The 16177-nt window shown below is 37.3% G+C and overlaps 1 protein-coding gene across 1 annotated transcript; it reads right to left on the bottom strand.

The window, feature by feature from the left end:
* Window positions 1-2027: 2027 nt before the first annotated feature.
* DEFB113 (defensin beta 113) lies at window positions 2028-3324 on the bottom strand. Its single transcript, XM_017344867.4, has 2 exons — window positions 3179-3324; window positions 2028-2461 (listed from the first exon to the last, which is right to left on the bottom strand). Exons 1-2 carry the CDS (start codon window positions 3234-3236, stop codon window positions 2247-2249), a joined length of 273 nt encoding a protein of 90 aa, XP_017200356.2. The 5' UTR covers window positions 3237-3324; the 3' UTR covers window positions 2028-2246.
* Between the last annotated feature and the right edge of the window lie 12853 nt (window positions 3325-16177).

Below are 16177 nucleotides of genomic sequence, written 5' to 3'. Positions count from 1 at the left end.
GTCTCTCTCTCTCACTGTCCACTCTGCCTGTCAAAAAATAAAAAAAAAAATAAAAATAAAAAAAAGAATCACATTTAGTTGTTACATTTAAATTCTGAGTTAAGTTTTTACTGATGCTTTGTAATGTATAAAAGCATATATGTTAAAATTAATTCACCATTATAGTAGAAATTAATGTGGAATGTGGAAACCTGAAATATGAGTTCACTGAAGAGAGGGAAAAGGACAGAAGCATTCAATTTTGAATTATAAAATGATAGAATTTAAGTAAGATTCTTGAGAGAGTAGATCCTTGGATTGGCAACCTCTGTTCATGATTTAGTATAATAGCTCTGGGTGAGAAATTAAAAGTAACTTTTCTTTATATGTTTGAGTATTTCTGAATTGCTCCAAATTTGATATTATTTTAGATTAAGGAAAAATAGACCCTTAAATTGTTTTTACATTGCTTTAATTCTGTTCATAAAACAACATCATGTTATGAAGAGAAAATATATAGATCATGAACCCATCACTTCAAAATAATAATTCTTGGGGCTGGCATTGTGGTGTAGTATGTGAAGCTCAACCTGTGATGCTGGCATCCCATATGGGTGCCAGTTCGTGTCCTTTCTGCTCCACTTCAGATCCAGCTCCCTGCTAATGGCCTGAGAAAAACAGCAGAACTGGTCCAAGTGTTTCAGCCCCCACCATCCTCAAGGGTGACCTGGATGGAGCTCTTGCCTTTGGCCTGACCCAGCCCTGGAAATTGTGGTCACTGGGGAGTACAGCAGCAGATGAAAGATCTCTCTCTGTCTCTCTGTCCCTCCCTCTCTCTCCGTATCTCTGACTTTCACATTAAAAAATAATTTTTTTTAAATTAGTAATTACTCTTAAGTTTCAGTATATTTCCTCTTCCTATTTTCTTGGTGTATTTTTACATAGGTGAGACCTTAATATTTTTCATTTTACTTCCTTCTGAGTTTTGTTGCTTATTCTTTATTGTATTTTTTATTAATGTTGTCTTATTATATGATTAAGATATGTATCTACTTTGTGTCCAAGAAAAACACATTTATATTAAACAATGGAAAGGTAGCATAAGCCATGACTATTGATAACCAAAGATAATATGAAAATTAGTAAGCTTCTCCACAAAGCAAACAAATAGATCACAAATGAAGTGAAACATTAAAGATGGTTGTACTTTTTCACATTGGTGGAGAAAATCTTCAGGCAGCTTAGAGAAGAGGCTACTGTACTTGAAGAATTGAGCTTGTTCTTGACTATGTGTCAGCAGTTAAATAGAAAATTGTGCTGTCTGCTTTTCTCTTTGATTTTGCCTATTCTGCAAGCTCAATTCTTCACTGTAAAACTTGATTGTGGGGAGCGGGATTTAAAGTTACAGGCCTAAGCCTCCTCCCCCAAAACTGAAACTATGTGCAGCTATAAAGATAAAAAAAAAAAAAAAAAAAAAAAAGAAACAAACTTTGTAACCTCTGCCTCACCCGCTGTTTGCGCAAAGCCCCTCCCTACCCCTTTCCTGTATCTTGCCTCCCCCAACCAGTTCCCTGTCCCCGAGTTCCCAGATAAGCCACAAACCTTCCCGTAATCTTGTGGAGGACCCTGCAGTTTGGCACGTACACCCCAGCAGCTCAGACCCTATGCTTCGGCCAATCAATTCAAAGGGCATCAACCCCAAAGCCATCCCATTTTGGGAGATATCCTTTGAATTTCCCATGTGATGAGATGATTTGCTGAATAGTACCATGATGTGTGGAGTGCCTCTGAAAATTGTATAAAAACCCTGACCCTCGACTTCCCGGGGCTGCTCTGTTCCTGTGTGTCAGAGAGCCCCAGCATGCTGGATCAATAAACCCCCTGCTGATTGCATGAGAGTGTCTCTTGGAGTCGTTCCTTGGGTGGCAGATGCTTCTCTACCCTAACATACTTTCTTCTTTATTTTCCTCACATTAACTTTACAGTGTACTCAGTCATGGAATCATTGCACAACCCAGAAGGCTAGAGGACACTCACTTGAAAACAGATTGATAGAAAGTAAAAATTCGCTTTTATTGACATGCCTTTAGTAAAAGAAAGATGGACTTCGGTTTTTACAACTTTCTCAGAGTCATTATAATTCTAATAAGCAATCTTCCCGAATTGAGCATACATTTATTTGAATATGGTAAAATAACAGATAACTATGATGGAAGATTAGTAATATTATGATCCCAGAGAGTCAAACATAATGTTACAGTATACTGTTAAATATTTGAATGAGAATTTGCATTTTTATGAGTTGTTGTACTGATCATTGTGACTTCCTGTGGTCTTATGTACTCCCGTACCACACAGCAGGGCTCAGTATCACAGTGATTATAAACGTATTCCCAGGTGTTGCATTTAGTCTTGCAAGAACCACGAACAAGGTAACATTCTCGTTTTCTCACTAGAGCTTCTCTTATTTTTTTCTGTGGATCTGAGAAAAAATAACTATGATTATAAATCCAGGTTGATACTAAGAGATAGAAAGATAATTACATAGATAGAGCTTTCAACATATAGAGTTTAAACATTTTGTTCCTGAAGTCCTGCCCAGACATATCGATTGAAGATCTTTTCACCTGTAAGTTGGTCCAATACATATAACATTTATCTAGCAGTATTTCCATTGCCATTATCATTTTGAGGTTTTTGTGGTTTTTGGTAAATAGAACATCATTAATGTTTTATTAGTGTATTTTTCCTCAGAGTAAAGAGAATAAAGGTATGGAAAAAACAGTCAAAATGTTTTGTGTCCTAAATAAACATGCACCTCCAACTGGGCCCCTTCCAATCCTTAAGTTACTGAATTAGTCTTTTAAAAACTTTATTATGAAAACAGCTACCAATTCAATTTTAAAAATAGCTGTCAGCTCATCAAATTGTATTTTAAAATAGAAGGCAGTAGGAATCACCTAGTTCACAGTTTTATCACAAACCAATAAAATAAAATAAGTCCAAGGCAACATCCTAGTGGGGGGGGCATTGTTTTCTCAACTATCAACTCTTTCCATTCCTTCTTCCATGAGACAGAGATTGTCTCATAGGATTTCATATGGAGTCTCATTAACAATAATTTGCCTTTTTATTTCAGAATGAAGTAGTTAGGAAAACATTTTGTCCCTCACATCTTTTCCATATTAATAAATATTACCTGCAGGACCACAAGACACAGTGAAGACAAAGACCATAAAAATGCAAAGTATCTTCATTGTTGATAGATTCACTTGACTGGAGTTGGGAAAGAGCTCAAAATGTCTTTGGTAACAGAAAGATAGACTCTGGTTTTTATAGCCTTTTCAGAATGATTGCAATTCTGATAAATGCTGTCTTTCCAGATTGAGCACATATTTATGTAAGCATTGTGAAATAGAAAATAAATATAATTGAGGACTTAGTTCCATTATGATCTCAATGAACCAAGCATGAACTCATTTTCAGTTGTTCCAGCAAACAATGGGCTGAAAGTATTCTTAGTTACTAATTAATTGAAAGTACACTCAATATCATTCACATTTTCAGCAATGATTTATTAAGTGTTTATTTTGTGCCAGGCTCTGTTCTAATCACATTAAATGGATTAACTAGTTTATCCTCTTAATGGATTCTATAACATAGGAGGGCCATGCAGTCATTCATGTCCACAACAGAATAGTGGGTTTCCATTGTGTGAAGTTATTTTTTGCACACATAGTTTAGGCCACATACTGTTTCTGATAGATTCATTTTTGTATAAATGAAAAAAAAACTGTATAACACAGTTCTTGTACTGTTACATTAAAAATTATCATTGTCATCCTAAAATAATAATTACTATCTGGGGTATTACTTTGTAGTACTGCTTGGGACACCTGCATCCTGTATCAAAGTTCATTTGAATTCTGACTATTGGACCTCTGACTCAGAAAGCTGGGGAGGCAGCAGAACGTAGCCCAAGTGCTTCCATTCCTGCCATCCACATCAGAGACCAAGATAAAGTCAGACTCTTGCCTCAGCTTAAGCCATTTCCAGCAGTTGTGACATTTAGGAAGTGAACCAATGGATAGAAGATATCTTTTTCTGTCTCTGTCTTTTCAGGTTTCTATGTCACTCTACTTTTAAAATTAATTAATAAATTATTTTTTAAAAAAGGCAATAATTACTATCAATTTTTACATACCATATAATAATCCATGAGATTATATCACTCATAGTGGAAAAGCAGCATATTTAGAGTCTAAAATGTAATGAATTTAGATAGAGAGAATAAATCTTGGTCTCTGAAACAAAGAAACTTAAGTAATTTCCACAAAATCAATCAGTTTTTTGATAAATGGTGAAATAAGAATTAAACTTACTACATTGTCAGGGCCCTCATTCTTAATCTTTAGAACCACATACCAAAGTTCCTGGAATAGCTGTCTTATAGTTCAAAGGAAATGTCTATTTTAATAGAAACATGGTTTCCACGATAAAAGGAATATTATAACTCATATGTCCTCATTTTTTTTATTTGTCTGTTTTACAGCTAAGGGACATGTCAGAAAACATAATCTTTCAGAAACCAGTGCTGGGAGTTTATATGTTTAAGGAGAACTGGAGAAAACTTGGACCATAATAGTTCCTCATTTTTCCATTCATCCTAAGACAATTTATTTATTTGAAGGAGAGAGAGAGAGAGAGAGAGAGAGAGATTTTCCATCCATTTGTTCACTCCCCAAATGGCTGCAATTGCCACCAGGATAGAACCAGCCTGAAGCCGGGAGATTAGAGCTCCATCTGGGTCTCCCACGTGAATGACAGGGTCCCAAGTACTTGGGACATCACCTGCTGCTGTCCTAAGGCACATTAACAGGGAAGCGAATCAGAAGCACAGCAGCTAGGGCACCAATCAGCACTCCAATATGGAATGTCCGTATTGTATATGGCAGCTTTAATTTGATCTCCCACAACATTGCCTTGTGACAACAAAGATCTTTTCTAATCCAGCCTGTGTTTTCCTTGACATTCCAAGAAACACAGGAAACAATTGCATATTACATATTCTCAGTGAGGATAAGTGAAAAAAAATTCTCAGGAAGAACTATGACAAGACTGGGTATTCTTTCAAAAGCAATGATACAAAAACTAAATTTTAAAGAAAATTTAGAGCTAACCACTATGATGTACAGTCTATGGAAACATCAGTTATTCAACAGTGCTAATATAGTCAACATTTGCTGTTTAATCCGTAGTGATAATAATAAAATCTCACTACAACAGACACATTTATCAACATTATTCCATTCCAGTAATTACTTCTTATCATGTGTAATATGTCTACTTCCTGTGCTTTCAAAAAGGCTTTTTTTTTTTTTTTGACAGGCAGAGTGGACAGTGAGAGAGAGAGACAGAGAGAAAGGTCTTCCTTTTGCCATTGGTTCACCCTCCAATGGCCACCGCAGCCAGCGCGCTTTGGCCGGTGCACAGTGCCTATCCGAAGGCAGGAGCCAGGTGCTTCTTCTGGTCTCCCATGTGGTGCAGGGCCCAAGCACTTGGGCCATCCTCCACTGTATTCCCGGGCCACAGCAGAAAGCTGGCCTGGAAGAGGGGCAACCGGGACAGAATCCGGTGCCCCGACCGGGACTAGAACCCGGTGTGCCGGCGCCGCAAGGCGGAGGATTAGCCTACTGAGCCATGGTGCCTGCCAAAAAGGCTTTTAAACTATAGATTTGGGGATGAAAATGAAGACTGAGTGATGGGAATAGGAGGGGAGCATAAAGGGAGAGACTTTGAAACACACAGATTAATATATGGTTCAATAGAATATAAAAGAAAGCTGTAGGCAAGGCACACTAGCTTTAACGTTTTATATGGCAGTTTTAAAATATCAATCTGAAACTCTATCTAGTAACCACTGCTTTGTAGGTACTTAGTAATGCTTATTTAATAAAAAAAAAATTGTATACACTGCTACTTGTACTTCGTAAAATTTGTGTAACAGCCTCAAGTTGGTGGTTTGAGGGGAGACGATATTTTGTAACTGTCAAAATAGATTTATCGGTCTGCACCCTAATGTATATTGCAGCTCAATTCACAATAGCCAAGACCTGGAAACAACCTAAATGCCCATCAATGGTAGACTGGATAAAGAAATTATGGGATATGTACTCTTTAGAATACTATACAGCAGTAAGAAACAACGAAATCCAGTCATTTGCAACAACATGGAGGACTCTGGAACACATCATGCTGAGTGAAATAAGCCAGTCCCAAAGGGACAAATACCATATGTTCTCCCTGATCGGTGACAACTGACTGAACACCAAAAAGGAAACCTGTTGAAGTGAAATGCACACTATGAGAAACGGTGACTTGATCGGCATAGCCCTGACTGTTAATGAACAACTTAATACATTATCCCTCTTAGTAGTTTTTTTGTCTGTTCTACTTAATATGACTGATTTAATTCTGTAATTAATACACAGTTATTCTTAAGTGTTGAAAATTAACTGAAATGTGATCCCTGTTAAACATAAGAGTGGGAATAAGAGAGGGAAGAGATTTACAATTTGGGACATGCTCAAGCTGACTTGCCCCAAACGGTAGAGTTAGAAACATACCAGGGGACTCCAATTTAATCCCATCAAGGTGGCATGTACCAATGCCATCTCACCAGTCCAAGTGATCAATTTCAGTTCACAATTGATCATAATGAAAGGACTAAGAGTCAAAGGGAGCACATAAACAAGTCTAATACCTGCTAATACTAACTGATAGAATAAATAAAGGGGAGAGTGATCCAACATGGGAAGCAAGATACTCAGTAGACTCATAGAATGGCCTCAGAATCAGCCCTAAAGGCATTCCGATCTGGCTGAAAAGCCCATGAGAGTATTTCAGGCATGGAAAGCCAAGACACTCTGGCAAAAAAAAAAAAAAAAAACAACAACAACAACAAAAAAAAAAAAAAAAAAAAAAAACCTAAATGAAATATCTCTGTGAGTGAGATCCCAGTGGAAAGAACAGGTCTTCAAAGAAGGAGGTACCTTTCTCTGAAGGGAGGAGAGAACCTCCACTTTGACTATGACCTTGTCTAAACAAAATAAGAGTCGGAGAACTCAAGGGGCTTCCATAGCCTTGGAAACTCATGACTGGAGCATAGGGAGATTACTGATGCCATAAACAGGAGTGTCAATTGGTAAAGTCAACAACAGGAGTCACTGTGCACTTACTCCTCATGTAGGATCTCTGTCCTTAATGTGCTGTACATTGAGACTTAATGCTATGATGAGTACTCAAACAGTATATTTCACTTTGTGTTTCTATGGGGGTGCAAACTGTTGAAATCTTTACTTTTTGTATACTAAACTGATCTTCTGTAAAAAAAAGAAGAAGAAATTATCAATTCCAACTTGACTCTCACTGGGATTAAACATGACAATAGGTCTGATCTGATTTCATCATCATTTAAAAAATCATCTATTATTTGTCACTTTATGTTTCTGTGTGGGAGCAAACTGTTGAAATCTTTACTTAATGTATGCTAAACTGATCTTCTGTATATAAAGAGAATCAAAAATGAATCCTCATGTGAATGGAAGGGGAGAGGGAGTAGGAAAGGGGAGGGATGCGGGTGGGAGAGACAATATGGGGGGGAAGCCATTGTAATCCATAAATCGTACTTTGGAAATTTATATTAATTAAATAAAAGTTAAAAAAAATAAAAAAAATAGATTTATCACTTTCTGGTATTATGTACTCAGTGAATAATCTCAGACAAAGTAAATCATGTGATAATTATAGTTTAAAATTTTCATTTTGCACACAGAGTAATGATTATGTACTATGATACTTATTGGCCTCTTCTTACATATGATTGACTTTTTTTTTCAGGCAGAGTTACACAGTGAGAGAGAGACAGAGAGAAAGGTCTTCCTTCCATTGGTTCACCCCCCAAATTGTCGCCATGGCCGGCATGCTGCGCAGATCTGAAGCCAAGAGGCAGGTGCTTCTCCTGGTCTCCCATGCGGGTGCATCGCCCAAGCACTTGGGCCATCCTCCACTGCACTCCCGGGCCACAGCAGAGAGCTGGACTGGAAGAGGAGCAATCGGGACAGAATCCGGCGCCCCAACCAGGACTAGAACCCGGGGTGCCGGCGCCACAGGCGGAGGATTAGCCAATTGAGCCACGGCGCTGGCCCTGATTGACTTTTAAAGTTAGAATTATGATAATAATTAAATAGCCAATTCATATATGTTACTTATGATCCAATGCTGTGTCAATTTAATTTTTAAAAAGTTATTTACTTATTGAGATTCAGCAATATGGAAATAAAGAAAGAGAATGAGGGAGAGAAAGAGATAGAGAGCACTCTCATCTACTCCTTCACACTCTAAATGTCTGCGATAGCTAGAACCGAAGCTGGGAGCTAGGAATGTGATCCAGGACTAACAGTTAAGATGTCCATGTCCCAAATCAGAATACCTGGGTTTGAGTCCTAGTTCCATCTTCAAATCCTTCTTTCTACTATTGATGACCCTGAAAGGCTGCAGTGATATCTCAATTAATTGTGTTCTTGCCATCTGTGAGAAAGACCTGGATTGTGTCTCCAGCTCCTGGTTTCAGATTGGCCCAGCCTCTGCTGTTGCAGGTATGTGGGGTGGTAGGAGTGTGAATGAGACCCCCTTGCTTGTCTCTCTTTTCATCTGCCTTCCCCTATGAAATAAATAAAATTTTAAAATATTTATAAGGTATTTCCAAAGTACACTGAATACAATTTCATGCTTCTGAGCATTCATACTCGTGAGAAATCACTGCTATTGGCTATCTCTTAACAAGACCAACAATGTAAGGTTCAGAATTAGCTTATTTTGCAAGCTTAGACAGTCCTGGGTTAGAATCTCAGGCATGCTTTTACTGTCTAAGTGGTCTTTTTGAAACCTAGTTTCTCATCTATAAAATGAGAAGTACACTATCAATTTTTTGAGTTGTACTACCTTATTAAGGGGGAATATGCACAAACCTGATACAAAAGGCATTCATTGGCCAGCACCGCAGATCACTAGGCTAATCCTCTGCCTGCGGTGCTGGCACCCAGGGTTCTAGTCCTGGTCGGGACACCGGATTCTGTCCCAGTTGCTCCTCTTCCAGTCTAGCCTTGTGCTGTGGACAGGGAAGGCAGTGGAGGATGGCCCAAGTGGTTGGGCCCTGCACCCACATGGGAGACCAGGAGGAAGCACCTGGCTCCTGGCTTCAGATTGGTGCAGCACGCCAGCCGTGGCAGCCATTTGGGGGTGAACCAACGGAAAAGGAAGACCTTTCTCTCTGTCTCTCTCTCACTGTCTAACTCTGCCTGTCAAAAAAAAGGGGCATTCACTAGCAATTTTAAAAATTACTGAATTCTTGCTTGTTGTCCTTGAGGACAACTCAAGACTCTAGGATAGAATAGTAGGCAAGATAGATGTATCCCACTTGGAGCTTACGCACAATGGAATGAGATACATGGTAATTGTGTAAACAAATACATTATTCTAGATATGAACTTCTCTGCACTACATTTAATGTTAGAAAAGAGAGTGCCTATGTAAAGAAGTTTTGTAATAGTAATAAGTAATCAATGGTAATCTCTTAACGGCCTGAGAAAGGGGTTGTCAACCAAGGGGATCTCATGCAGAAGGTCCAAATTAACTGTTCCTGAGAACACAAGGTATGTGAAGAGCAGGAAAGTAAGATGATGTCTAGCAAGCAAAGGAGCAAGTGATGGGGTGATATTAGGGAATGAATGGCAGAGAACGGATCCCACAGAGCATTTCAGGGTGAAGTGATGGACTTCACTATAATTTTAGTGTACACCACTCTAGGCCTTAATTGGAGAACACTTTGGAAACAAGTGTAAGTAGAGTCAGAGAGGGAAGCAATTGTAGTTTTCTACTAGGCAAAAGATGGAAGTGAGATTAAGGTGCATTTCTGATCTATCCATTTCTCTTTCTGCTCTTACTATTAATTGCTTCTTCTCATTTTGAACCTGCAATAACTTGTACCTCTTAGGTTGTAGTACAGTTGAGGAGAACCTGTCCTCATGTTCTGAGTCCGTGACAGATCATTGATCACTAATGTGTATTTGGCTCCCCTCCTACATCTGGTCAGCCTTCAATTGGATGTTCCGTGCCTTCTGAAGTAATAGCCCCACACTATGTCATAATGAACCAGGTGGGAGTTTAGAGCAGTGGGTTTCCTTTGATCTCATGAGATTAGTGTCCTTTAGAGGATATTCACATTATCAACCCATGATGCCATCCAACAAAAGAATACAAGCAGAAACTCCCATGCAGAGTTGATTAATACAGTTGAAAAAGAAAAATAGTGAGAGTAAATGTTTGAGAAAGGTATGATGGTGAGAAGAAACAATACATGGAGAAGAGAGAAGAAAGGAGAGGAAGAGAGAGGGAAGAAAGAAGGAAGGAAAGAGAGGAAGATAGGAAAGAAGATACAGATTAATTTGTGGAGGTAGCTCTGGTGTCTCATTAAAAAAGTGCTTCCTAAACTCTGTTGTGCAAGTGAATCACTTGGCTTCTTGCAAAAATACAGATTCTAATTGAATAGATATGGAGCAACGTCGAGATTCTCCATATCCTTCAAGTACCCTGGTGGTGTAAATGTCCCTAGTTTGTGAAGCACGCTTTGTGTAGCAAGGCCCTACCACACATAATCTAACTAGGTACTTTAATCATTTGTGTTATTGGTTCTTTCACTAGTGCCACTATGTGGAAGGGAGACCCTAAGGGTGTGATGACAACAACACAGGGTTATTGTTACAATGGCTATTGTTTTATCAATCTTCAGTATCTGTATTTGCTGTGTTAGAAATTAGGAAAAAAGATGAGGATGCAATTTTTAGAAAAATGAAATTCTGCTGTTAGTCTTTGTTCCAGCCAATGAACTGAGTAGCATTTCAGAAAGGACAAGAAAATAGTGGAAGATACAGATCTGTTCAGGTATTTTCTCTGTAAGATACAAAAGAAAATGCATAACAAGAGTATATTTCATAGAAGAGCTAACCACTGCTATAAATAAAATTGAATGGCTTAAATTTATTTTTCCATTTACTGTTAAGAAATAAAAAAAGATAAAGGATTACTGTTTTCCCCCTAATCTTAAAGCCACAAAAAACTATTTCAAGCCTCTCTCAATCTTAGTGTTCTTAGCCACAATCAAGTCAACATTCTGCTAAATTAATCATAATTTTAGAAGCCCTACCTTGCCAGCTCTATATTTACTTGCATCATGCGTTGTAACCCAGAAAACTTCTAGAACCCAGTTCTGTAGCTTTCAAGAAAAAATTCAATTTGTACATAATAATTACTTACAGAAATATGTGTCAAAAGCATCAATAATACAAATTCCCATAACTAATGAAGTTTCATAAAGTAGAAAATAACCAGGTTGCTCTCTAGATTTTGAGATGACAGACATATTAGTGATTACTCTTGGGTGGCACACAGCTAAGTTCTCCCAAATCTTAGAACCTCATTGAAACTATGCCTCCATTGAAAAGGACTGTAACTGACTAAGTTCACTAGCATGTTTTTTTTAAACGTTAAAGACCATTTGCATGTTACTCTTCAAGGTATGTTAGTTTTCAAGAATGTTATTATTAATGATTCTGCAGGAGTCCACTTTGAATCTCCAGGTTTAATTTATAAAAGATTAGTCACACGGCTTTTAAAGTATCCTCCAACTTCCATAGCTGTCTGTGGGAATACAGCAAAAACTATGTGGGTGAGTTGTCTAATAGTTTTTCTCTGACCACAGATTTCTACATTTTGACAGTCAACCCACATCTCCTCTATCTCTTGTAGAGTCTCACCACGCGTTCTGTGGTCCACTTCATGGCCATCATGTTCTCCTTTGATGTGGCTAGTTCACATGGCTTCATTACCTTGTGTCTTAACTTAAAACTCTACTCTGCATTCATGACTTTGAGTTTCACTGCTATTATAACTATTTTGCATTTTCCATCTTCTCATGATGGAGATTATTCCTGTTCCATTCTTCCATTGTTGTCACTGTTGCTCTAAGTGAAATCTACCCTTTCACATGACAGACTTAATGACTCATTTTTCAAGGTCCCCAAATAGGATTTCCATGCACTGTTATCTTCTTATATATTTTTAATATGGCATATGCAGTATTGTCTTTCTCTATCCCAAGCAGTGTTTGTTTTTTCAAACTCTCAGTCTTCAATGGAACAATGACTTTTTCTCAATTGCATGGGTATGGTAAAATCTTAAGCCCTTTGCTGCATATGGTTATCCTTTCTCACCACCACATATATTAGGCTAATTCCTAATTCCTATCCATTTTTGTTTCTTTCTTTGTCTACTATACACATCTGTCTTATTCCAGTGAACATAGTTATATACCAAACTATTTAAAAATCATATCCTTTCCAAAATTTCAGTGTGTTCATAGCACTGAAATGTCTGACATCTCCCTCTGCCACGCTATCAGAACCAGCTATCTCTGAGGTGCTTTTGTGTTTGTTTCAAGTGTGATTTTGGTCAATGAAATGAAACCTCAAACAGTAGTATAGGAAAGAAATTCACTTAAAAGCTAGCATGTGCTTATGAAAATGTTCTGAAATGCAAGAAAGAATTTGTATATTTCTTTACTGACAAATATATCAACTTGAAGTCAAAACACTAAATATACTGCCTGAGCCTGTTTTGTTTAAATTTTTTATATCAGAGTGTCTTTATCTTCAAATTTGTGAGCTGAACTTGAAAGGTTATATGATTTGGCCTTTGAACAGTGTCTTTTCCAGGGTGCAGTGCACATTTGAAAGAAGCTTATATCAGAAATAGAGTTGGAACTCAAACCCAGACACTCTGAAATGGGATATGGATGTCTTAAAGGCATCTTAATTGCTACAGGAAATGCTCACCCACCTTTCACATCTTGAGTATATGCTGTGTGCTATTTATTGATCAGATGGGGTAATCCATCTGTGAAAACCATATATGCACACACACAGAAATAAATCATCAAAGGTTTTCTCCATACTTTCTGTTTAATTTTTCTGTGAACATAAAACTAGAAAATGAACTATACTTCTAAAAATAGAATAACAAATAAAACAATTTACAATAGCAAAGAAAAATTATTTCTGCTTCCTTATTTTAAAGATGAAAACACTAAAATGAGTTCTTAGAAATTTTTTGAAGTTACTATTTTTAAATATTTCCAAAATATTTTCAATTATTATAGACCCTCGTGTCATCCTCTAATACCCTCCAATAAAATTTCTGAGTTTTAGGTTTTATTTGAATGTGATAGATACCCATTGAAAGTCATTCATATATGTGTGGAATTTTATAAATATGGAATTTTAAAGATTCAGTACCAAACCAAACAAAATAGGGAAAACAATGGTATAACTTGCATTAGAAAAAACTGTAAATGGACCTGTTTCCAGTAACATTCTTCCTCAGTTACTCTAGTACATGCTTCTCAGCAAGGGGGCTTCATATTTGTCCATATCTAACGTGTTAGAATGTTTGAGAATAAGGAGGATTATTTAGTAGATGGAAGCTCCAAATCTCCTTTGCGTTGACTGCATGGATAGACAGATGATAATCTTGAGGAAAAATCGATTGGGAAAATGAGTCAAGGATCCAGTACATATCATCATTATTGTCAATGAGTAAGATTTACAGTACAATATTGAAAGTTAAATCATGAGACTAGGAATTAATTGAAAATTCTGAAAAGGGTTATGATGCACAGCAAGAATTAAATCTATATTCAGCTTAGACAAAAAGGAATTGTTGCCTTCATTTTACATATTAAGAAGCAGAGACAACAATGATGCTCCAGTGCCTTTCATATATGAGAAATGTTGTCCGTGTTTGAATTACTTTACAGTGTTTCCATTGAATTCCTTCCTTTTCATATTATTTGCTTGTGGGCAGAGGGAAGTAGGATGTAGGTTAAGTTGAATGTTAGAGGTGCATGTAAAACATAAACTGGTTTAGTTTCATGGATCTTGCTTTCTATATATTTAACTTTCAATTTTTCTGTTCTCTTGATCAAATGGATACTGGCATCATAAATACATATGATGAATGAAACTACTAACAGAAATTACTTAAGTTAGGGGACTCAACTAAGTTCCCCAATTGAATGGACCATTAAAAGAGGGTCTGTCTTTTATTCATTTTTATTTATAAAGGATCCAACACATTATTGTGTTAACCTTTAATACACCTGGTAGGAGCTTTAATATAGGCAACATAAAGTCAAAAACTCAAGTTCAAGTACTATGTATCTGTGATTACCTTCCTACACTCCTCACTGAGCTCCTTTACCTAACAGTGGAAAACTTTTAATAAGCAATGAAACATTCTAAATTGAGTATCTCCAAACCAGTGAAATGTTTCCATTAGATATGGTTAAGTTTAGTAATTGAAGTAAAAAGTGACAATTTCATTTCATAATTTTGTGAACTCAGCTCTTTGAAATTTTTAGAAGATGTTCCTAGAACTTCTAGGAGGGTACATGTCTTTCTTATTGCTTTTTTATTGGAGTTGGAATACAGTTTCTCAGATTTCAGCATGCATTTGAATCACCTGAAGGACTGAATAAAACACAGAATGCTATGCCCCACCTGAAGAATTTCTCATTCCATTGGTCTGGGGTGCAGACTAGGAATATATGTTTCTAAGTTCCCAGGGAATACTACTGTTGCTGATGAAGGACAACACTTTGAAAACCACTGAATAAATATTATCTTGGGGCCAGCACTGTGGCACAGCAGGTTAACGCCCTGTAGAAGCACTGGCATCCCATATGGGTGCCAGTTAGTGTCCTGGCTGCTGCACTTCTGACCCAGCTCTCTGTTATAGCCTGGGAAAGTAGTAGAAGATGGCCCAAGTCCTTGGGCCCCTGCACCCACGTGGAAGACCCTGAGGAGGCTCCTGGCTCCTAGCTTTGGATTGACGCAGCTCTGGCCATTGCAGGCAAATGGGGAGTGAATCATCGGATGGAAGACCTCTCTCTCTCTCTCTCTCTCTGCCTCTCCTCTCTGTGTAACTCTAACTTTCAAATAAAATAAATTAATCTTTTAAAAAGTATTATCTTATTCTAGCCAAGACTCAGGTTTTTTTTCTATTTTTCTTTATCTGAAAAATTGACAGGAAAGAGAGAGAGAGAGAAAGACAGAGACAGAGAGGTCTCCCACCCATTGGTTCACTGTTCAAATGCTCACAACAGTCAGGGCTGGACCAGGCTGAAGATCGGAGCCAGGAATTCAATCCAGAAATCCCGTATGAACACACGGCTGGCAGAGCCCTATTTGAGCCATCATTTACTGCTACACCTTCCCCCTCCCAGGGTGCTCAGTAGCAGGAGGCTATAGTCAGGAATGGAGCTATAATTTGAGCCCAGGCACTTCAATAGAATGCAGACATCCCAAGAGATTTGAAAAATCTAAATCTCAATCAATTCATTTTTGCTATTTTTTATGAAATAAAATTTTTATGGGATTCAGTTTTTAAAAAGCTCACCAACACCTCAAAACTTTGTTTTAAGTAAACTAGATTCCGAAAGAGGAAATATTGAATAATTATCAAATCAAAAACATGAAAATGGAAACAAAAAATATGAGAATAATTTTCATTTATTTAGATATATTATTTCTTGACAGTGGACAAGTTTTCAGTCATAGAGTAAGACATTGTACAAAATACATGTGCTCTTTATCAACGTAGATATGTTGCAAAATAAAGTCTGCCTCTTTTACCTATGAGTGATATATTCATTTGGAATCTTTGGATGCAAGTTTGGAATCAGATTAAAATCAACTTTATAAATGCAGGAATTCAGTAAGATCATTTTTGTGAAAGCAATTAGTAATATTACATCAATGTTACTTTATTATTGTGTGAATAAGCATGTGTTTATTTAAAATATGTGTAATAACAGATGCATGTGAGGTCAAGATTCACTATATGACTTGTTTGTGGAAAGGGCATGCTTTACATATACTTGCATTTTAACCTTAGCATAATAGATAGTCCTTAGAAAAATAGTATTCAAAATAAGAGCATGAGAATCGGAAGGCTTCTGCGAGTTGAAGCTAGTGTGAGACATGCACTGTTACATGCTACACAGCTTCCTAATGCTCAATCATAG

Source organism: Oryctolagus cuniculus, chromosome 5, assembly GCF_051225735.1.
Source record: "Oryctolagus cuniculus isolate XC-2025 breed Fujian yellow rabbit chromosome 5, ASM5122573v1, whole genome shotgun sequence".
In the NCBI taxonomy this organism is placed as follows: domain Eukaryota; kingdom Metazoa; phylum Chordata; class Mammalia; order Lagomorpha; family Leporidae; genus Oryctolagus; species Oryctolagus cuniculus.
Note: the sequence above shows the minus strand (reverse complement) of the source record. Positions and strands in the feature narration are given on the sequence as shown.